Source organism: Colletotrichum lupini, chromosome 6, assembly GCF_023278565.1.
Source record: "Colletotrichum lupini chromosome 6, complete sequence".
Lineage (NCBI taxonomy): Eukaryota > Fungi > Ascomycota > Sordariomycetes > Glomerellales > Glomerellaceae > Colletotrichum > Colletotrichum lupini.
In genome coordinates, this window is record NC_064679.1 from 2,120,895 (window position 1) to 2,145,017 (window position 24,123).

Genomic DNA, 24,123 nt, shown 5'->3' on the forward strand with positions numbered 1-24,123 from the left:
TAATTAAAAATTTAATAATAATACTATTTTTAATTATAGAGTTATTTTAAATATTGGTATTTTTAAAATCTAAATCTACTTCCCTAAATACTTAAACTAACTTATTATTAATATTAAAAAGTTCTTATATTTCTTAAATTATTAAATTTACTTACTTACTTATAATAGCTTACTCCTTATATACGGGATTATAAAAAACTTCTTTATTAAACTTAATATTTTTTATAATAAATACCTACTTAAGCGCGAGTACTTAGACTTTATATAAATTATATATTTTTAATATATATCTAACTAAGTATCCTATATACTTATAAAAAAGCACTTTAAACTCTTTTTAATATATACCCCTCTTATAATCCCTAAAAAAAGGGTATATTTAGTAACTATATATATAAAAACTATTAAGATATAAAATAATTAATTTAAAATCCTATACTTAATAACCTATTTATTACTAATATTAATACCGCTTTTATTAATTAATTTTTATTATAATAAGCGAATCTTTTTTATTAGCTTCTTATAAGGTAATATTATAAATAAAAACTACCGCTAGTACTATTTTATTTTATAAATTCGTAAAGAGGTTTATAAAAAAGTATATTTTATAAGCTTTAGTAATTACGAGTTAACTTACTTTTTTAGCGTTATTTACGGGGTTATTTATATATAAAAATAGAAATTCTATTCTAATTCTTAGCTCTTTATATTACGTTTTATATACGTATTTAACATTTATAATTAGAAAAGTAGTCTTATTATTATTTTTAAAAAAGTAAATTAGAGTCCTTTTTTAATAATAAATCGCTACTTCGAGGCTTTATAGTATAAAAAGCACTTTCTTTTCTATTTTAGTTTTTAAAAAGAACCCCCTAAGCTACTTATTATATTTATTAAAAGCTATAAATATATATTATTATTTATTAAAAAGTAGTCCGAAATAAAAAAGATTTTAATATATATAGTACTATAGTTATAAAGCTCTTTTTAAGGGTAGTCTTTTTGAAATTACTATCTTAATTTTAAATAATATATACACTTTATATTTAATTTATAATAAAGGTTTAATACGTATACTTTATGTTTTATATAGTAATTAATAAAGAGTATTAAGTCCGAAATAACTTATTTTAAAGTATTAAAAAAGCGCGCTATTAAACCTTTTATAAGTATATTAATATAAGTAATAGAACTTCCTATAACTAATTAATAATATAATATTAACTAAGCTTTATAAAATATACTTAAGGTTTACGAAAAAAGAATAGAATTAAAAAAGCTTATATTTAAAAAAAATTAAATTATTTTTTTAAATAAGCTACTTTTTTATAGTATTTTTATAAAGCGTTCCTTATTATAAAGTATAATCTAGACTATAGTATTAGAGTGCGTTTCTATTTAGTAAAGTTTTTAAAACTATATTAATATAAAATCCCTTAATATAAGCGACGTTTTAAAGCTTTAAATCGTAAGTTCTCTTTTTTTTTAAGTTTATTTAAAATACTTTTTATAATATAAGTACTATATATAGTAATAAGTAATATAATAGTTCCTAATTTAATATAGTTTCTATTATTTAATAATACGTAACTCTCGGGTTTAAATAGGCTCTTATTATTAATTAAATATATTACTCTATAGCTATTTATTACTATATTTTAAAAAAGGGGGTAAGTACTATTTATAGGAGTATTAAAAATTATATTTATTTCTAAATTTTAACTTTTTATAAATATAATAACTACGTAGCCCTCGTTTTAGTTTATTAATAAGCTCGCTATAAATTAGTTAAAGGATTTTTTTAAAACCTAGGTTTTTTAAAAGTTTTATTATTTTTTAATTAACTAGCTTTTTTAAGCTTATTATAAAATAATTTCTACTTACTTAATTTAATAATAATAAGGACTTTTTTTATATAGCTCCTTAGTATTTATATTAATAACTTATCAACGTTTTAATTTATAAGTACTTATTTTAATTTTTAATACGCTATAGGGCGCTATAAATATATATAATTATAAAAATATATAACGTTACTTTTCCCCCCGATAGAATAATTTGCCGGGGCCGTACTATATATTACGTATTTAAAAAAAACTAGGTATATTATGCTCTATACCTAACTACTAATTAAAATAGCTCCCGACCTTCCCCCGCTTCTAGTTATTTAGAGGGTAAGCTATACTTATTTTAATATATATAAGACCTCTTAGTACTAGCTTATATAAATAATTAGATTTTATATTATATACTCCTTTTTATTAAGGGTTAAGGAGCCCCTTATATATTCCCTTATATGTATAATATAGCCCGTATTAAAAGGATTTTTAATTTTATAAAATATAATTTTTAAATTAATATTAATATATTAAATCTTAACGTCTATACTAACCCGGCTATTTACGGCGTTCGTACTATTACTTAGCCGAATTTTATATTATTAAAAGGTATTTTACTAATCCTTAAGCGTACTTATATTAGTTATAATAGTTATAATATCGAGCTAGCTAAGGGTGCTTAGCCCGAGAGGGGTAGACTTATTAATAAGTATTTTTAGCCTACTAATTACTAACTATATACTAAGAGAGTAGTAGTTTATACATTAATAAGTTTATTTAATAAATCTATTTAATAAATTTGTTTAGTTTAAATAGAAAGTAGTTTTAGGTAATATTAGAAGCGATAAGGATAAAAAAGTCTTTACGAGCTCTAAGTAATAAATATTAGCTTATTTAGCCCTTTTTTTAGAAACTTTTACATTACTATTAAAGTTTAGAACCTCTATAGTTAAGGGCTACTTTTAACTATTATAACTAATTATTATAACTAATTATTATAGCCAACTTCTACTATTAACCTTTTTAATTAGTACCGCTATGTAACGAAGAGGGTAGCTTATTTATCCCGAATTATATAACGGTTTTCGTATCGAAATTATTATATTACGTTAAGTACGTACTTAGGGCATATTATGCGTATTATATAGTTAAAAAGTATATCGTATCGTATAATTTCCTTTAAAAGCGTAATCCCGTTAAGGTCGATTTTTTATACTTATACAGCCGGAAAAAAACTATTATATATAACGTTACGTTTATTATTTATATTATTAACTAAGTTAGAGCGTTTAATAGAAATAAAACAAGCCCCTCTTTAATTTAAAAATTATTTAGTATATATATCCTAGGTTACTAAGCTATATATATACATAATCTCCTCGAGGGTCCTCGTATACGTTTTAAAAACTATTAATTTACTAAAAGTTTTATATATATATTAGTTTTATATAAAGTTAAGTTTGGACTTAATTATAACTAAAAAGTTAAGTATAATAATCTCTTTATTAATTTTTAAAATATTATATATTTTAGTTTAGAAATAAGTAAACTATTACTTTTTATATTAATATTAAGGGTTAATTTTAGTTCTTATTTTATTAAGGGCTTATTAATATTCTTCTCGAACCGTGTTCCTTATTATTAATTTAAAGGGCGCAAATTCTTATTTTAAATATTTAATAATTTGCTATATACTAAACTTAGCGCCGTTCTTAGTAACTTTTTAAAATACGTATTTATATAATATAATATTAATTAATTTTATTAATTACTAAGTAAGGACTTTAATATATATATTAATAATATTACGTTTATAAGCTATAAATTACTCGTATTTAATATCGAGCTCTTATTATTTTTAAATATTCTTAAGTATATATATTTTTTTTATAAGTATAGTATAAAAATAGATTTATTTATATAAAGTAAGTAATATAGCTAGTTTTATAAAAAAAACCCTAGCTTAGTCCTATAAATTACTTATACTTAAAAAAGTTAAAAAGTTCGTATTAAGAGTTATATTTAAAAGCTATTAATAGAGGATTTTTTAATTTTTTTAATCGTTTTTAAACGCTTTATAACGGGCTTAATAAACTTATAATTCTTTTTTATTGTAAGTTATAACTAATTATTTAAATTTAAAAAGTAAAATAAGTATTATAAAGGGGTTAAGGAATATGCTAAAATCTAAAGCGTTTAAGTTAATATATTTCTAAACCCTAACGCCCTTATTTATAATATAAAGTACGCTAAACTATTTAATTTAATAATTATAACTAATTACTTTAGCTTTGGCTAAAATAAGTATAAATAAGTTAATTATTTTAAAAAAAACTATAAGAATCGTATTAATAAATACGTTATTATAATATAAGGTTTTAATTAATAACTAGGTTTATAATTATTATAAGTTATAGTATGTAATAATAAGTATATAAAGTATAATAAAAGTAGCTTAATTATTAAAATAGAAATAGATAAAAAGAAAAGGTCTATATATATAATATTTAAAATAAATACGTAATTTAATACGTAACGGGCACTTCGTGAGATGCGATTACTATCCCTATTACGTAATAATAAGATAGAGTGAATTTTGAATAGCTCCTTTGAGATACTTGGTAAGGTCCTTCCCCTGAAATATTCATCTTACAATAGATACTAAACTTTTGATGCCATTGGAGAGTGTGTGCTCTCCGCTTGCATATGCTCCCATCCTCGCGAGTATATCAAAACCGCAGCTTCTACAAACGCCAGATCTCCATGCGACTTTCCAATGCTGCTGTCAACTATGAGCGTTCAATTTTGCCACCCAGTCTTTTGACGTTGTTCTTTCATCCGTTGGACGCAATCTGAACTCAAAGGTATTTCCATTTCGTTGATTGTTTTCTTCATGGCTTCCGAAATTCGCTCTGCTGGGTTGCATTCCGGGTGCTTCTCATAGCAAGTAGCGTATGACAACACCCTCTTAAGAGACTTGAGTAAGTCCATGATGCTCTCGTCGGCTCTGATTGTTACTTCCGTCGCTCTCGATCCTCGAACATAGATGAGGCCAGCCAATACACTTCCGAGCACGACATAGTCGCATTTTTTATTCCGAGTTACGGGAATTCCGGAAATGCCAGCGCAGAGCCATTTCCCATCTACCAATCTACCGATAACCCCATTGAGGTGTGAAGGTAGCTCTGCGGCGAGTTGACTGCGTAAGGTACGGATGGTTTCTGAGATATTCTTAGCATGGGGCTTGAGCGAACGCGGAACGTGAGGGCGTTTACCAGGTATGGTCGGCGAGCCCAGAGAGTCATAGAAATATTCTTCTAGGCGTATCCCGTCCGGAGTGGCCATGTGACCTTGATCATCTATGATGCAGGTAAGGCTGATCTTGATGATGGTCCTTGCAAACAGTCTCTCATCGCCCAATGCCCAAGCAATGCAAGACAGCATCGCCAGATCCCGGCCGTCTCTGGTGCTCTCAGAGGTCTTCATCATACCGTACCACTGCGCAATCCACGGTTGAAAGACATGTTCCATCTCATACAAGCTTGCCAGACAAAGAGTGTGGTAAATTTCCGTGAGACTAGGATCCTTCGGTACGAGTGAGAATTTTGCATGGATGATGTTGAGCAGGATCATCAATCCGTCCGACTTGTCGTGCTGGCAAGCGTACAACGATGGAGTCCATCCGCACCACTCCTCGTCGCCCGGCTGAGCTTTTGACGTTGTCTCAATGAGTGTGCGCCTCCAGAATGGTGAGGCTCGTCGTAATGTGTTTGAACATACGCGAAATGATTTGGTGGTGCCGGTAGAAGAATCGGAGCCGACGTGCAGCAGTAGATCTCCCGTCGAGTCTATTTGAATCTCGTCTTCGTCTGTGAATGCGTCTTCTGGCGGTGTTTGAACCCATTCGCTGTCCATATCACTGTCATATGCGTCTACCGCAGTAGCTGATCGAAGAGCCAAGTTCTTGAACTCCATGCTTCACAGTTTTGTTCGATTGTGAGGAAGAGAGATGAATCCCGTTGAGAAGAGTAGAGAATGTTAGTGAACAATATTAGTACCTAGGCGAGACGCGCGGTGATGTCGTCCAAGCCCAGTGCAGCACCGCCCACCGGGCCAACCTCAGCACGGAGGTCACGGGGCATCTTGGGATGTCATGTCGCGTTACATGGTAGAGTTTTGTGGTTCCGTTAAACTCTGTTGAAGCGCAGACAATGGAGAGGCAGCTGAGGGGAAGGGAAACGCACGGAAGTGCCAGTTTTACGTAATGATACACGCTCAGCAACGAACAGACTGAGCTGATAGGTTAGCGATGCTTGGCATCTCGTACATGGAAACAACCAAAAGCAACCAAAAGCAAGGTTGACAGAGTCAATTTGGTCTCTCCTCCACGTTGATCAGAGCTGTTTCGCGGGGAAGGACCCGGGCTCCGGAGGTCAGGCGGGATGGTCCGTCTGGGCTTGGCCTTGTTCTGGATTGAGGCCAGAGCTTCTTCCGCACTTCATGTTGAGACTCATCGTGCGGAGAATGACGAAGTCTGGGCATATGACTAAGCTCTACTGATTCAGGGAACTTTCAGCCAAGAATTCGACTGAGGAGGAAATATCCTCGAAAAGAATTGAGAACTAGGCTTTGGTCACAGCTCATATGATTTGCGGGATTTGTAATTGGGGTTGCACATCTATGAATATGAATTACCTGTTGGCTTTTGACCTTCTGAGCTACTAGATATATTTCCTGAAAGGCGATCTGGTCCTTAAAGACAGCGCTTATACCCATTCAAATTAATTAAACAAATAAGTCAAATAAACAGTTAAATTTAAGAATTTTAGCAAGTTAAATAATTAAATATTATAAGGCCCTATATTTAATATATTTAATTAAATATAAGGTCGCTTAGAAAAAAGAAAATCCGGGGCCGGGCTAATTAAAAATCGATATTCCTAACTATACCCTATAGAAGTTTATAATTAAGAATATAAATACTTAGAGCGGGATTCGAACCTGCGACTCTTTACTTACGATTATAAGTTCGGTATTATACTACTTAACTAAATAGATTATTAGTAATTACTATAAAAAAAAAAGGGCCTAAGTATTATAAAGCCCTGAATTTAGTATCTTATTATATTTAAAAATCTAAAAAACCTTTAATACCCCCTTTTTTTAATATTAATAAAACTAACGAAGTTACGTATTACTATTTCTAATCCTTTATAATTATTATAATTATCGTTAATATTCATTAAATTATATATTAATCGATTTACTATATTATAATTAATTAATTAGTAATAAGTTATACGATTTTTAGTACGTAGTTATTATTTCGGATTACTTTATAGTTATAAACCTTAACTAACGCTAGCCTTATATTATTAACCGATCTTAATAATTATAATAGCCTCCTCGCCCTTTTAAAAGTAATTTAAAAAGGGAGGACTTTTATTAATAATAATTTAATATTATAAAAAGGTATAAAGCTAAAGAAGTCGTAGATCCGCTTAGAGGGGGTCTTTACTTAAGAGATTTATAATAAAAATATTCGAAATAAAGTTTTTTAATTTTATTATCGCTACGATAAAATAGGGATTATTATTTATTTTAAAATAGTAGCTACGAGCTTAGTAACGGCTTATTTAAAATTAAAATACTAAGTAATAGATCTAAGCTTTAGTAAGTTATTATATTTATTAAAATCCTCTAAGTACGACTTTATATTAAAAAAATAGAAACTTATTTTTAATACTATTATAAAGGGCTAAGTAACGAGAATTAAGGAATTAGTAATTAGGTATATTATTAATAATAATAGCCTATTTATAACCTTTTATAATCCTTACCTCCGGGCCCTCCTTTATTAGTTAGATTATAATATTACTAACGAACTCTTATTATTATATAGAAATATAAAAAAGGAGCTAAGTAGGATCTTTACTAAGAAAAAAGATATAATTAAAGTAGAGATCTAGAGGTTAATAATAAAAGTCTACTTATTATTTAATTTATAAACCTTATTAACGTAAAATATTATTATTATTATTTTTACTTATTTTCTAAACTATATTAAGTAATAAATATAATACCTTATGACTTTACGGCGATAGTATAGTACCTATAATAGGGCTAACATTACTTAGATTATAAAATTAATAATAAACGACTAGGAATTAGGTAACTAAGTCGGAGTAGTTATTTATAATAATACTTTAAATAATAATACTTATTTAAGTTATTTATATTTTATATTATTTTATACCTATATTTAAAAAGATATTCTTAACTAAAAGATAAGGTATTATAGTTATATTCTTAACCTCGTTAATAGGGCCTTTTTATTTGGTAATAATAAAGAGGTATTTAAATAAGAATTAAATATATTAATTAATACTAAGTAATTTTAAAAAGATCTTAACTTCTAGTATATAAGGGGCCCTATTAGTAAGCTTTAGAACGTTATTAAATTTATTTACTTATTACCTTAACGATATAAAGCCTTTTTCGAGGTTAGTAATAAGACCGACGAGAACGATATATTTACTTTTTTTAAAGAGTTATTATAAGAGCTTATACTAATGCTTAATAATAATATAAAATAGAATTCGATATATTTTATAATATAGCGCTTTTTATAAAAAAGAAAGTAGATCTATACTTTCTTAATAACTAGTCGAGCTTATAAAGATCTAAAGTAATAGATCCCTATCAAGGACGTTTTTAATAATAATAATTAGTAGTTACTAACTAAGCTAAAGGTAGTACTTAAGCTATTTTATTTTTAAATAATAAGATATTAGGGCTGGGGTAAAGGAGACGGTTATAGCTATTTATAAAAAATAATAATAAGTCTCGAGTACTTTATTAACTATTTTCAAGAGTAAAAGAAGTTATATAATAAACTTTTTAAAGAAGAGATAGATTTTATAGCTTTTTAAATCGTAGTATTATAATCGTAATTAACGTAAATAATACTACTTCGTTAGTAATTAGCTCGTTATTAATTTATATCCTAACTTCTTTTTTAACCTCTAATTTTAAATAATATCCCTTATTATATTTAGTTTAAATATATACTTAAGGAGCGGGTAGAGCTACTTTTGAATAGTGATTTTAACTCGCGAGGATACTTCTAATTATTAATTATTAATACTTAGTAAGTCCTTAATAAGTATTATACTAAGTTAGGTAACTCTCTACTCTATACTATAGTAATTATTTTTTATTTTAAGTAAGGATTAAAATAGTTAGAGAAGAGGTAGGATATACTTAAATAAAGCTACTAACTATTTAATATAAAAAAAGGACTTTACGATTATTAATAAAAATAGTATATAAACGAAATAGTAAGTCCTCTTCTTTTTTATTATTTAAGTCCTCTTTTTTTATTACGATAGTTATAAGTTATTTTTAATACTCTTATGATTTTAGAAAGTATTATAAAAGACTTATAATATTAATAATAGTTAATATTTTAAATAATAAATATAATAATTAACTACGTACTTAAGCTTAATTAATATTACTTATAGATTATCCCTTAGCCGGTCCTTAACTTAATTTAATAGTAAATTAACTATTAGCTAACCTATTTAATATTAAATAAGCTTATATTTAATATTTTTACGATCCTTACGATAGTAATAAATTATAAGAGGATATTTAGCTTTGCGAAGTTAATTTTAATTTTATAGCGATTATTAATAAGATTTTCTATACTAAAAGAGGTTTAATATTTTAAAAACTAGCTTTATAGTAGTACTATAGAAGTAAGAAGTTAATTTTTTAATTAGAAAAGCTAATTAAAATAAAGTCTATAAGTTAGTACTATAAGGACTTTCGTAATAGCTTTATTTAATTCCCGATTAGGAAATTAGTTAAATTTATTAATTAATTGTTAAATAATTAAATATGGCGCGAGAAATGAGCTAAATAATTAAATACGAACCTTATATTTAATTTATTTATATGGGTATAAGCGCTGCTTAAAGAAATAAAGACTTAGAGTTACTATAAAATGAGCATGAGTATATTTTAACTTCCTTCTGGGAGAGCTAATATTTGTGCTAAAGGCAAATTCACTCGACTTGGACCCTAACAGGTATGTTGACCAGTGACTTCTTTTTCTTCTAGTGTGTATTGTACAAAAGCTTTAACCTCGTCTACATGGTCAACTATAGGTTCCTCGGCGTAGACTGCTACTATCATAAATCTCAAGAGGTGCTGAAGTAGTCAGGCTCTCCTTTATGAAGTGAAGCAATGATGTGAATTCTATAGATAAGTCGAATTGATATCAAGAGTCCGATGTGGAGATATCGAAAGAATGAGGAAGATGAGGGGGACTTCAGGATGTTAAGAGGGTCCACTCGAGGCTTGAACTTTGTTATTAGGCAATTCTGAACTAAGCTAATAAATTACAGGTATATACAGAGTTTGAAGGCTAGTACACGATAAGAGAAAACCTGGTACCTGGGAAGGAGACTGACAAGACCTATTGCCACGACCATTTAAGAGATCGGGGTGGCAGCGATGTAGTTGCAATCCGCGTTATCAAACGGGCTACCGCAGCCAGTCTTGGTATCCTTGTCGATGAACATCGCTGGCAGGTTGAAGTAGCACGTAGGGACCTTGCCCCAAGCCAAGTTGCTCAAGTCAACCTTATCCTTGTCATCTCCACCGTTGAGCGCGCAGTCAATGATGGCGCGGTAGTACGGTTCACGGTTGCCGAGTCCGTACGAGGCCATCTTGTCGTAGATATCGGACTCAACCTCGGCCCAGTCGTTGTCAGGGCCCGGGTTGGGGTTGTTGCGCATGATGTAGAAGCAGTACTCCTCGCCATCCCGCAGCGCCATCCACTGCCGACCTGTGGCATATCCGCAGGTCTCGCGAGACTTGACGTCATCGCGCTTGTCAGCGACGAGGTAGAGCTTGGCGGCGCTCATGACGTCGTTAGCGACCTTGGGCTTGATGTTGTTACTGATGGACTGGAGGGCGACAGTGACGGCCTGCTCGTCGTCGTCGACGAGGAACCAGCCGCCATTATAGAACTTTGTGATCTTGCTCTGGTAGGTATCCCACTTGGGGGCCGGGAGCGAGTCGTACTCCGCCTGGCTGGTGCCGCCGCCGGTGGCGATGCGGAGGGTATTCTCAAGGGCACCAGTAGCTTGCTTGTGTCACGTAACAGGGATAGTAATCACATCTCACGAAGTACCCGTCACGTACTGAATTACGTATCTATTTTAAATATTATATATATAGACCCTTTTTTTTTCTTTTCTATTTTAATAATTAAGCTATTTTTATTATACTCTGTATACTTATTACTACGTATTATAACTCGTAATAATTATAAACTTAGCTTTTAATTAAGACCTTATATTACAATAACGTACTTATTAATACGATTTTTATAATTTTTTTTAAAATAATTAACTTATTTATACTTATTTTAGCTTAAGTTAAATTAACTAATTATAATAGTTAAATTAAATAGTTTAACGTATTTTATACTATAAATAAGGGCGTCGGGGTTTAGAAGTATATTCACTTAGATATTTTAGATTTTAACGTATTTTTTAACCCCTCTATAGTACTTATTTTATTTTTAAAATTTAGATAATTAGTTATAACCCGTAATAAAAAAGAACTATAAGCTTATTAAGCTTATTATAAAGTATTTAAAAATAACTAAAAAAACTAAGAAATCTTTTATTAATAGTTTTTAAATATAACTCTTAGTACGAACTTTTTAACTTCTTTAAGTATAAGTAATTTATAAAATTAAGCTAGGTTTTTTTTTATAAAGCTAGTTATATTACTTATTTTATATAGATAAATCTATTCCTATATTATATTTATAAAAAGGATTTATATACTTAAACATATTTAAAAATAATAAGAGCTTAATACTAAATATAAATAACTTATAGCTTATAAACGTAATATTATTAATATATATATTAAAATCCTCGTTTAGTAATTAATAAAATTAATTAATATTATATTATATAAATACGTATTTTAAAAAATTATTAAGAACGGTACTAAGTTTAATATATAGCGAATTATAAGATATTTAAAATAGGAATTTATGCCCCCTAAACTAATAATAAGGAATGCGGTTTAAAAAGAATATTAATAAGTTTTTAACAAACCGAGGACTAAAATTAACCCTTAATATTAATATAAGGAGTAGTAGTTTATTTATTTCTAAACTAAAACGTATAATATTTTAGAAATTAGTAAAGAGATCGCTATACTCGATTTTTTAGTTATAATTAAGTTTAGATTTAATTTTATATAAGGCTAACGTATATATAAGATTTTTAGTAAATTAATAGTTTTTAGAACGTATATGAGGACCTTTAAGGAAATTACGTATATATTTAGTTTAGTAATTTAGGATATATATACTAAACGACTTTTAAGTTAAAGAGGGGCTTATTTCATTTTTACTAAATACTCTAATTTAGTTAATAACGTAAATAATAAGGGTAACGTTATATACCCTTATAATTACGTATATTTATAGTATTTTATAGCGTATTAAAAATTAAAATAAGTATTTATAAGCTAAAACGCTAGTAAGCTATTAATACGAGTACTAAGGAGCTATATAAAGAAAGTTTTTATTATTATTAAATTAAGTAAGTAGAAATTATTTTATAATAGGCTTAGGAAAGCTAGTTAGCTAAGGAATAATAGAACCCTTAAGAAACCTAAGCTTTTAAAAAGATCCTTTAATTAATTTATAACGAGCTTATTAATAAATTAAGACGAGGGCTATGTAGTTATTATATTTATAAAAGGTTAAAATTTAAAACTAAACGTAATCTTTAATACTTTTATAGGTAGTACTTACCCCTTTTTTTAAAATATAATAATAAATAGTTATAAAATAATATATTTAGTAAATAATAAGAGCTTATTTAAACCTAAGAGTTATATACTATTAAGTAATAAAGATTATATTAAATTAGGAATTATGATATTACTTATTACTATACGTAGTACTTATATTATAAAGGGCGTTTTAAATAGACTTAAAAAAAAGGGAACTTATAATTTAAAGTTTTAAAACGTTACTTATATTAAGGGATTTTATATTAATATAATTCTAAAAACTTTATTAAATAAAAACGTATTTTAATATTGCGGCTTAGATTATATTTTATAATAGGGAACGTTTTATAAGAATATTATTAAAAAGTAGCTTATTTAAAAAAATAATTTAGTTTTTTTTAAATATAAGCTCCTTTAATCCTATCCTTTTTTTATAAACTTTAAGTATATCTTATAGAGCTTAGTTAGTATTATATTATTAGTTAGTTATAAAAAATTCCGTTATTTATATTAATATATTTATAAGAGGTTTAATAGCGTGCTCTTTTAGTATTTTAAAATAGGTTATCTCGGATTTAATACTTTTTATTAATTACTATATAAGACTCGAGGTATATATATTAAACCTTTATTATAAATTAAATATAAAATATATATATTATCTAAAGCTAAGATAATAGTCTTAAGAGGACTACTCCTAAGAAGAGCTTTATAGCTTTAGTACTATATATACTAAGATCTTTTTTATTTTAAACTATTTTTTAGTAAATAATAATATATACTTATAGTTTTTAACGAATATAGTAAGTAGTTTAAGAGGTTCTTTTTAAGGATTAAAATAGAAAAAGAAGTGCTTTTTAGATTATAGAGCCTCGAAATAGTAATTCGTTATTAAAAAGGGATTTTAATTTATTTTTTTAAAAATAATAATAAGACCGCTCTTTTAATTATAAATATTAAATATATATATAAAATATAATATAGCGAGCTAGGAATTAGAATAGAACTTTTATTTTTATATATAAAGGAACTTATAGGTAATACTAAAAGAGTAAGTTAATTTATAATTACTAAAGCTTATAAGATATACCTTTTTATAAACTTTTTTATAAATTTATAGGACGAAATAGTGCTAGTAGTAATTTTTATTTATAATATGACTTTACGGGAGGCTAATAAAGGGGATTTACTTATTATAATAAAAATTAATTAATAAAAGTAGTATTAATATTAGTAATAAATAGGTTATTAAGTATAGGATTTTAAATTAATTATTTTATATCTTAATAGTTTTTATATATATAGTTACTAAATATACCCTTTTTTTAGGGATTATAAGAGGGGTATATATTAAAAAGAGTTTAAAGTGCTTTTTTATAAGTATATAGGATACTTAGTTAGATATATATTAAAAATATATAATTTATATAAAGTCTAAGTACTCGCGCTTAAGTAGGTATTTATTATAAAAAATATTAAGTTTAATAAAGAAGTTTTTTATAATCCCGTATATAAGGAGTAAGCTATTATAAGTAAGTAAGTAAATTTAATAATTTAAGAAATATAAGAACTTTTTAATATTAATAATAAGTTAGTTTAAGTATTTAGGGAAGTAGATTTAGATTTTAAAAATACCAATATTTAAAATAACTCTATAATTAAAAATAGTATTATTATTAAATTTTTAATTATTTAAGACGCTAAGTAATTAATAAACGTATTTTAGGATATAATAAATAAGGCTAAAAAGGTTAATATAGTTTTATTATTATTATTAATTTTTAAAATAACCCCTTTATATAAGCTTAGGGGTAAGAGTAAAAAAGGGGATATAATAATTAAGTTATAAATAGCTTTACGTAGTTTATAGTTTTTTTTATAAGCGCTTATATATATTATAAAAGTTTTTAAGTTTTTAATTCTTAATAGTTCTTAATAAAATATTAAAATATATAGTAAACGAAGTATTAATTATAAGGAAGTAATTCTTAATACTAAAGTCGATATTAATAAAGAATCTTTATAATAAATTTTTATTATTATATAAGAATAGAGTTTATAAAAACTACTTTATTAAATACTAAATAAAGCTTTATTAGGTTTTAGACGTTTAAACCGGGCCTATAAATTTTTATAATACTTTAATAATAGTATTTTTATAACGTTTTTATATTTAAATATAGAAAATAGTAATTATTTTAACTGTTTTTAAAACTACTTTTTTTATCATTTTTATACTTAATTAATAAAAAGTTATAAAAAAAAGTAGTATAGGATATATAATACTTTATTAAGTAGTAAAAAGAGTAGTTTATAAGACTTATTTAAAGCGCTCTAGAGGAGTTTAAAAACTACGACTTACTAAAGTTAACTTTTAGAGCTTATTAGAAAAGTTTAATAATATTAAATATCTCTTATTATAATTATAAAAACTACTTAGGAATATTATAAATAAAAAAATAAAAAAGCTAAAAGATATCAGTATATAAAAAGAGGTTAATTATAATTCTAAATAAGGGATTTTATTTTTATTAAAATAAGTATATATTTATAAGTATAATGTTAGTAACGAGGTTAATAAAGTAAAAGTACGTATATATATAAAGGGGGATATATAACTACTTAACTTTTTATAAAATACGTACATTTTAATACTTATTATAAAAGCCTTTAGGCTTATAATAATAATAACTACCTAATTTAACTTTAAAATAAACTAATATAATATTATTAATATATTCTTTAACGCGCTTTTTAAAAATAAAAAGCTAGTAATTATTAAACTCTTAAAAAGATATAAGGTTATTAATAAAGTAAGTAAGCTTTAATACGCTCTATATAGCCTCCGAAACTTATTAATTTTCTAGTTCTAAACCTTTATTTCTATACTTTATAATATAAATATAATATATAACTACGAGGAAATTTATATTTACTAAACTATAAATAAAAAAATAATACTAATATTTAATATTAATAATTTTATTATTTTATATTATTAAAATAATTAAAAAGCGGCTTAGGGGATCGTTAATAATATAAAAAATTATATTAATTTTAAAAAGAATAGACTAATTAATTACTTCTTTAGAGTACGGATTTTATAAAACCGTACTATTTATAAAGTTTATTTTATTTATAACGTATATATTAAGTAAGTTACTAAGCGCTTCGATTTTATAAATTTATTATATTTAGCTACTCCTCTTTCTTAAAAAAAGTTTAAACTAAACGAGGGGTAGGTAATAAAAAAGGAAATAAAAAGCTATTAAAAAAAGGTTAGGAATATACTTTATATAGCTATTATAATTAGATTAAATATTATTTTTATTTATTTATAATTATTATAGTTCTTAACTAACCTAAGTATAACCTATATTAAAGTAATTAATTATTATATTTAATATCTTTATATAATAAAATATTTTATGCTCTATTATAATAATATAATAAGTATATAATTATTATTTTTAATTACGAATACTAGCTTTATAAATAATAAAATAATACGATAATTATCTTAGGGATATATAATATTCTTTTTTAATAGCCTAATTTAATAGAAATTAGTATACTAAGTAATAGTTACGACGTTAATTATTAAAATTAAGCTTTTTTATTTTAAAAAAACTATAAAAAAAACTATAACTATAAAGTACCTTTTTAAGAATATTACCCTTAACTTAAGAAAAGTATAATTAATTAATTACGATAATTAATAAATAATACGACTCGTGGTAAGGAAAAGAAAAAGAATAGCTACTTAACTTTATTATATTAATATATAAAATATATAGCTAAGATAAGAGTATATTAAAAGTAGCTTAGAGGTTACTTATATATTAATAAAAAATATATTAATAAATAAACTTACTAAAAACCTTTTATAAGCTAAGTTCGAATATTTCTATATATAAAGGGTATTATAAAAATTACGTAAAACTTACTATTATTTTTAAATATATTAAATATTTATATTTAAAATAAAATTAGTAAACGATTCGATAGTATAGGCGCGCGCGCGCAATAGACGGGGGTACTTATCTAGCACGTATAGCTTTAACGAGGTAATGCGGGATATTCTTATAAAGAATATAAAAAGTAAATATTCATATAGAAGCAGGAATATATGAATATAGGGGATATAAGCGTATATAAAAGAGGTTTTTGTAGTAAAGAGAGTAATATAGTTGAATTACTATATGAGAAGTTGCTTGCTTAACGAAAGGTCTAGGTAGGCAAATACACGCCTACATATAGGCATAAAAACCTCTTACTAGAATATTCCATTGCTTATTAATTATGATATAATTAATAAGCGTATACGTAAGTGAATGCGTAATCGTAGTACGTAATTCCGCCTCGAGTAAATTCCAGATTATTCAGTTACCTTCCAGTACTTTCCACTGCTCACGTAAGCTTATATAAGCAGTATTGCTTACATAATCAATACCTATAATAATCTACAGAAATCGTAGATTAATATGGTATATAGTTTGCTTACGTCATATTGATAATAAGGCGAATAATAAGGTAAACAAAGTTACCTTCGTAACAACTTATAATAATTATAAAAAGTTAAAAAGAAAAAGAAAAATAATAGCTAAGCGACGCTATAAGAATTTAAATATATATAAAGTAGTTAAGTAGCCTCGCCCTTAGTAATTTATATATTAAAAATAGTAAAATACGTACTATTTTAAGTTAAGATTCTATTTATTTTAAATAAAAGGATATATTTATAATAAACGTAGTTTAAAAAACGTATATCCCTTATACTTATTTTTATTTATTTATATTTAACTAAATTAGGCCTTTATAAGGGTATTTAAAGATTTTATTTTAAATATAATAGCTCTTTAATAATAGTAATTAGGGGGTATATTATATAATAAGGATAGTAATTATATTTTATAAAGTACTTATTATATATTAAATTACGTATCTATTTTAAATATCGTATATATAGACCTTTTCCTTTTGTCTATTTCTACTTTAATAGTTAAGCTACTTTTATTATACTCCGTATGCCCATTGTTGCGTGCCATAACTCGTGACACTTATTAACTAGTCTGCAGCTTCCAGACCATACGTGCGCCTGTGCATGACAACTAGTGGAGGTCATTCGAGAGTGAGTCGATATTTTATTGATTCATGACAGCGGCCTGACCGCGCCGGCATCAACGGTCACTTCAATTGTGGTTATTTCCATATGCCGCTACAATCGTCACGGACTAAAAGGACGGTGTCTAGTACTCTCCGCGAAAACCACGATTCGGGGGTTGGGTGTCCCCGGAACCAGCCTAGTACATCTACATAAGCTGCTAAAACCCGTGCCGCTGGCGTACCGCTTCCGTACCTTGTGGTGAAAGACTCGCCATTCCCATCGCACAATCAAGTACAAAAGGACCAAGAGACGAAATCAACATCATTGAGTGTAGCAGCCTTCAATGCCCAAGAACTGCACTCCAATCACACAACGCTCCAATCGAGCAATATGGCAAGCAAAGTTTTCAAAGCTTCAATGTCAACCAAGACAGCCCCAATCGCCATCATTGGTGCTGGACCATGCGGCCTCACACTAGCCCGACTACTCGAGCGTCAAAAGGTCGACTACGTAATCTACGAACGAGATAAGAGCGCTGCATCAGCCAACGCCGGTGGCTCGTTGGATATCCACGAGGCGACTGGTCAAGCGGCGCTTCGGAAGGCGGGTCTGTGGGATGCGTTTCGCAAAGAAGCCAGATGGGAAGACGACAGATTCACGGTATACGACAAATTTGGAAAGCAACATCTCGACATCAAAAGCAATGGCGGAGTTGATGAAGCGGGACGGCCAGAGATAGATCGCAAAGCGTTGCGACAAATCCTTCTGGACTCCGTACCGCAAGAGAAGATCCGATGGGGAAGCACCTTAAAAGCTGTTAAAATGCATAAGGCTGGCTCGCCGGCCCTCGAGTTCACCTCCGGTGCCACTGCGGAAGGGTTCAAGCTTGTGGTTGGCACTGACGGTGCTTGGAGCAAGGTTCGCTCGATGGTATGGCACAATGATCTCACTCTCAATTGATGCTCGGTAACTGACGATGATCTAGATTACACAAGCGAAGCCTGAGTACTCCGGCAGAACATACGTGGAAGCCCAAATCACGGAAGAAAACCCGCTGTTCAAGTCAGTCTTGGACAAGTTTGGGCATGGAACTGCATCTTTACTGGCGGGAGCAAGCCAAATGATCGTACAGCGGCAGGGAAACGGATGGTACAGGGTGTACTTCGGGATACAAGCTCCCGAGCACTACGTTGGCAGAGAGCTCGACTCAGCAAGCGTTGATGCCTTGCGAAACTCACTGCTATCCGACTTCTACAGCGACTGGGCGGAGGAACCGAAAGACTACATCCGACGAGCCGACCACTTTCGCAGTTGGCCGTTGTATCACCTCCCTGTTGAAAGTCAGAAATGGGCGACGGTGCCAGGTCTGGCCCTGGCTGGGGATGCAGCTCACTTGGCACTCCCCAACGGTGAAGGTGTCAACTGTGCTATGTGGGATGCGATGGAACTGGCTAAAAGCATTGAGGCCTATGGCCTCGACAAGCTGGATGATGCGGTTCGCGAATATGAGAAGGACCTCTTGGTGCGGGGCAAAGCTCACATCGAAGACGGCATACAGCTTGGGAATCTGATGTCGCATGAGACTGGACCGGCCGCTTTAGTGAAGGCTTTCCAAGAGAACGACTTCTAAATCGCACAGCGGGATACCAGGGAAAGAAGTGAGTTGTGAGGCACAGATTTGCACGAACACATCAAGTCCGACTTCCCGATGTCTCATTCGCCTATTATGTAGACCCTTTTTGTTTTGTTCTGGCGATAATATTAGATGCCAACGTTTACTGTCCGTGACCTTCCAACAATAGACTTGGAGTTGCCTTGAGGACATAGAAACGTCAATAATAAAAATCTTACTTGTATCCATGAAAATAAGGCGCCTGTTGCCTGGCCTCTCTCTTCCAGCAGTGTCTCACGCTTGACTACGCCATTGATTCTGCCTGGGCTTACTCTCCCCGAAATTGTTAGTCGGCCCATTCTAAAGTCCGGATTACGCCGTGGTGCGGAGCACCAAAAAGCCACGCTTGAGATCCCGTCGTCAGCTTGACCCGTGCCTGGGGCAGAGCCCACCTTGCCCACCTCCGCCCGACATCATCGGTCCCCGGTCGTCACAACTGTCCGAAACCTACTCAGCTCCCCTCTTCACGGCATCGGCCTTGGCACGACACCGTCCGACATTGCAACCATGTCGGCTCCCGGGATAGCAAGCAGCAAATCGGACACCGCTCCTCGAGCAAAACCCCAGCGCGTCCTCGCCTGTGTCCTCTGCCAGCAGCGCAAGATCAAGTGCGACCGCAAGTTCCCCTGTTCGCATTGCACAAAACATCAGCTGCAGTGCGTGCCTGCGACACAGAACCGGCCACGGAGACGGCGATTCCCGGAGAGGGAGCTTCTCGATCGCTTGAGAAAGTATGAGGGCCTACTACGACAGAATAAGGTTGATTTTGAGCCACTCCACGGTGACCTAGGGGCCAGGTATGGGAAGTCTGTCGATGACAGTGGCGGGTCGGACGATGAGCACCGATCCGAAGGTGTGGGAATGCCTTCACCATCAGTCACTGTGAAATCTGAAACATCATATGAGCCTAAGTGAGTCACCACTCTGCGAAACCGATCGAGGGTTTCCCGCACGCGCTTTTACTGTCTATTTGGCGTAGTCGGACGTAAGATACCAGTGTCGCTAACTTTGTGCAGGAACTTTTGGCATTTGGTGAGCCCAGAGGTACAGTTTCTGTACTCAACTCACCCTCAATCTCCGTGACTGACATCGCATAGCTCGACGACTCGCATGCTGGCTTGCGAGAGACTATCAGGCAAACGTGGGATCAAGCCTGCGATAGCGATGACCATATTCTCTTCGGATCCCCAGACCGATCATCCGTCGACCTTTCAACGCTCCATCCTGAGCCCGTCCACATCTTTCGATTATGGCAGATTTACCTCGACAATGTGAATGCGCTGCTTCGAGTGACTCACGCCCCCAGTTTTCAAGCGCGCATCATTGAAGCCGTGAGCAGCGTCGAAAACATGAGTCCCGCATTGGAGGCTCTCATGTTCAGCATATACTCTATGGCCATCTTGAGTCTTTCCGAGGATGCATGTTACGAAACTTTCAAGCAGCCGAGAGCCCTGCTCTTGACCAAATACCAATTTGGTTGCCAGCAAGCTCTCTCAAACAGTCAGTTCTTGAGAACAAATGACATTGACTGCCTGACTGCGTTATTTCTTTATCTAGTACGTACCCTAACTGGCTAAGGGCCTACAGTATGAGATCAAGAGGATCACATTGCCTAACTTTTGATAGCATGCGAGCCGCCCTAGTGCTCACATCCGATCAATATCATCTCTCCTCGGCGTTGCGATCCGCATCGGCCAGCGTATCGGTCTCCAGCACGAATCCGCCAACACCAGGTGCACCGTCCTAGAAGCCGAGATGCGTCGGAGGCTCTGGTGGTCCTTGGTGCTGTTCGACGCCCGCATGAGCGGTCTGACCGAGCACAAGGCGACCAACTTGACCCCGACATGGGACTGCGCCGTGCCGCTGAACGTTAGTGACTCTGACCTACGAGCAGAAATGAAAGAACCACCGAGGGCGGAGATGAAAGTCAGCGAGGCACTTTTCTCGGTGGTGACGGCTGAGCTCGCCGATTTCACCCGGCACACTGCGTTCTACCTCGACATGACGAATCCGATTCTCAAGCCCATCGCCAAGGAACTTCCAGGTGGCGGCAAGGTGGATTGGTTGGAGAAGTCGGTAGAAGACAAGTACTTCCGGTACTGTGATCTCGAGAACCCGACTCATTTCATGGCCTTGTGGATGTCACGCGCATCCCTCTCGAAATTTCGCCTCATGGAGACATCTCACAGCTTCTACGAGGGTCCGGTTGAGGAGAAGCACAGAATCACGTTATCAAGTGCCTTAAGGTGGCTTCAGTGCGATGCGAAGCTGGCGGCCTCGCCGCTGATCCAGAGATTCAGGTGGTTTCTCCAGATCTACTACCCTTTCCCTGCCTACATCCGCATCACACAGTTTCTCAAACTGAACCCTCTGGATCCGAAAGGCGAGTATATCTGGAACGCCATGAGTGATCACTTTGAGGCTCGGTTCGAACAACTTGAGCCGGGGTATAATCCTGTCTTTGTCCCTTTCACTGAGGTCATTGTACGCACCTGGGAAGTGGTCGCAGCGGCACTCAGGAACTCAGGGCAGCCGGTGGTCCCGCCGAGAATTGTGGCCAAAGTACAGGAAAAGCTGTCGGAAGTGACACCGGCTCTGAGTCCACAGTCTTCCGATACCGGGCCCAAGGCTGAAGCGATGAATATGAACCCCTATGACTTTAGTGCACCTTTTCCGATGGATATCGTTAGCCAGAGTCTCACTTACGATCAGGGTACCTATTCGCCAACAGACAATGGTCTATACACAAATATTATCGTGCCGGACATGCGAAGTATCAACATCGATCAGTTCAACTGGGACTCATTGGACTTGGGGCAAAATGGGCAAGCGACATGACGATGAGGGATTGAATCTACATGTACCAAGACAAAGCCGTGGACGTTGGGTTCGACGAAGAGCACGGTTACTGTACCACCATGGTTGACAGCGTTTACAGATGGCTTCACCGCTCAATTTCCCATAGATGAATGCGCAAGCAAGCGTGCATAAATAATTCAACTCAACTTAAAACACTCATTGCGAGTATGCACCAGGATACGGCGTGTCACTTGTTCATAGGCGATGAAGGCGATAACAATAGCTCCGTCATGAACCCATCTTTGGTATTCTTGAACGTAATTACGTGTATGTACAAAGTGCGACAATATATACGTGTCGAAATGTGAACCTGAACACAGTTCAGATTGGGTATTGGGTCCGCACAGCGTTGTTCAGCATGGCTGTAACAAGCATTTACTGGACGGTGAGGGTGTAGGCGGAGGTCTTGAAGACGGCGTTGGTGCCGGAGAAGGGCTCGGTGCCGGCCTGGAGGCTGGTGATGACGTTGGTCTTGGCAACGCCCTGCTTGGAGGTGAGGTAGGTGAAGAAGAGGTTCAAGTCGCCGTTGAAGCTCTTGATCTGGCTGGGGGCGACGAAAGAGTAGACAGTGGTGTCACCGTTGGGGCCTGAGAAGTCACGTTAGAGGGTTGTCATTTGTGGTGTAATGCTTTAATTACTCACCAGAGTAGAGGGACCACTTGGTGCCGGCAATGGTGGGAGTGTCGATGGTCTTGCCAGTGCTTGAGATGGGGCCAGCACCGCCGAGGGCGCCAAGCCAGATCATAATTTCGTACTTGTTGTTGGCACCAACGGAGGGGGCGAGCCAGAGGTCGTAGGCGACATCGGCAACGATGTTGGAGCCGGTGTAGCTATTGGTAGAGTTAGCAAATGCCAGACTGACTCGTCTTTCAACCGGTATTGACTAACCTCCAGGTCCACTTGGAGGGGATGGACTTGACAGCAGAGAGCTGCTTGTTGACCTTCTCAAGGGCAACGTTGGAGTAGGACTTAACCTGTCCCTGACCACCAGCCCAGGTCCAGGAGGTCGACCAAGCGACGGAGCCGGACTTGAGGGACTCGAAGGTGGTGCACTGGCTGCCGGAGGTAGCCTGGGCCGCACCCCAGTTGTTGTGGTAGATGGTGAAGCCGCCGGTGGCGACGGAGCCGAAGGCGTCGCACATCTTGGTGGCACGCTTGTCGATGCTGACGGGCGTGGGGGAGGCCACGGCCGTGACGGCCAGCATGGCCGAGACGAGGTAGGAGGTGAACTGCATGGTGGGAATTTGGACTAGCTTCAGCTTTGAAAGAATGACTGGAATGAACGAATGGTTACTGCAAAGGTAATGGACAAGAAGAGAATGTAAGTTGTTGGGATGAACAGTAGGGCTGCCAAGAATAGGTTCCCAGGCGGGCGGGTTGCCCTTTGATATACCTACTACATGATACTACGTCAACCGCTGGAGAGACTTTTTTCTTTTCCAGAAAACAAACAAGTCCCTCCAATTACGGCGTAGAATGCCGAATGGAACATTAGTGTGCGGCCCAGAACACAGCACATCGGGTGAGGTTCTTCGCCCGCGGCCGTGGCTACACGACCGGGATGCCGGAGCTAAGCATCGGACGGAAAGCTTGTTGCGGCCAAGTGGGTGTCCACCGGAGGGGGATGGTTACGGTGGACAATCAGGGGCGGTTTCAACTTGATCACTTTGTCTACCGAAGCAACCAAGCGCGTAAACGCTGTGGCCACGAGGTGCTCCAAAAAGTGACTCCACCAATGGGCCATGTGGGCAGGTTTAATCTGCTCGTCACCTTTTGCCTTCAGGTAAATAGATTGTATGGTTCAGGGA

The 24,123-nt window shown here is 33.1% G+C and overlaps 4 protein-coding genes across 4 annotated transcripts; 1 reads left to right on the forward strand and 3 right to left on the reverse strand.

Moving 5' to 3' along the window:
- Positions 1–4,585: 4,585 nt before the first annotated feature.
- CLUP02_12111 (uncharacterized protein) lies at positions 4,586–5,816 on the reverse strand (the record flags this gene model as incomplete). The annotated part of the gene is made up of 2 exons (XM_049291075.1): positions 4,586–4,630; positions 4,689–5,816. 2 exons carry the CDS (start codon positions 5,814–5,816, stop codon positions 4,586–4,588), a joined length of 1,173 nt encoding a protein of 390 aa, XP_049148220.1.
- Positions 5,817–10,342: 4,526 nt separating this feature from the next.
- On the reverse strand, positions 10,343–11,718 carry CLUP02_12112 (uncharacterized protein; the record flags this gene model as incomplete). Its single annotated transcript, XM_049291076.1, has 3 exons — positions 10,343–11,002; positions 11,335–11,344; positions 11,711–11,718. 3 exons carry the CDS (start codon positions 11,716–11,718, stop codon positions 10,343–10,345), a joined length of 678 nt encoding a protein of 225 aa, XP_049148221.1.
- A 5,986-nt stretch (positions 11,719–17,704) lies between these two features.
- Positions 17,705–22,294, forward strand: CLUP02_12113 (uncharacterized protein; the record flags this gene model as incomplete). The annotated part of the gene is made up of 11 exons (XM_049291077.1): positions 17,705–17,730; positions 17,793–17,808; positions 17,839–17,983; positions 18,050–18,714; positions 18,770–19,384; positions 19,481–19,512; positions 19,684–19,815; positions 19,912–20,367; positions 20,473–20,500; positions 20,554–21,012; positions 21,083–22,294. 11 exons carry the CDS (start codon positions 17,705–17,707, stop codon positions 22,292–22,294), a joined length of 3,786 nt encoding a protein of 1,261 aa, XP_049148222.1.
- A 396-nt stretch (positions 22,295–22,690) lies between these two features.
- CLUP02_12114 (xyloglucan-specific endo-beta-1,4-glucanase A) lies at positions 22,691–23,550 on the reverse strand (the record flags this gene model as incomplete). Its single annotated transcript, XM_049291078.1, has 3 exons — positions 22,691–22,902; positions 22,958–23,145; positions 23,204–23,550. The coding sequence occupies 3 exons, from the start codon at positions 23,548–23,550 to the stop codon at positions 22,691–22,693; spliced, it is 747 nt and encodes a 248-aa protein (XP_049148223.1).
- Positions 23,551–24,123: the final 573 nt, after the last annotated feature.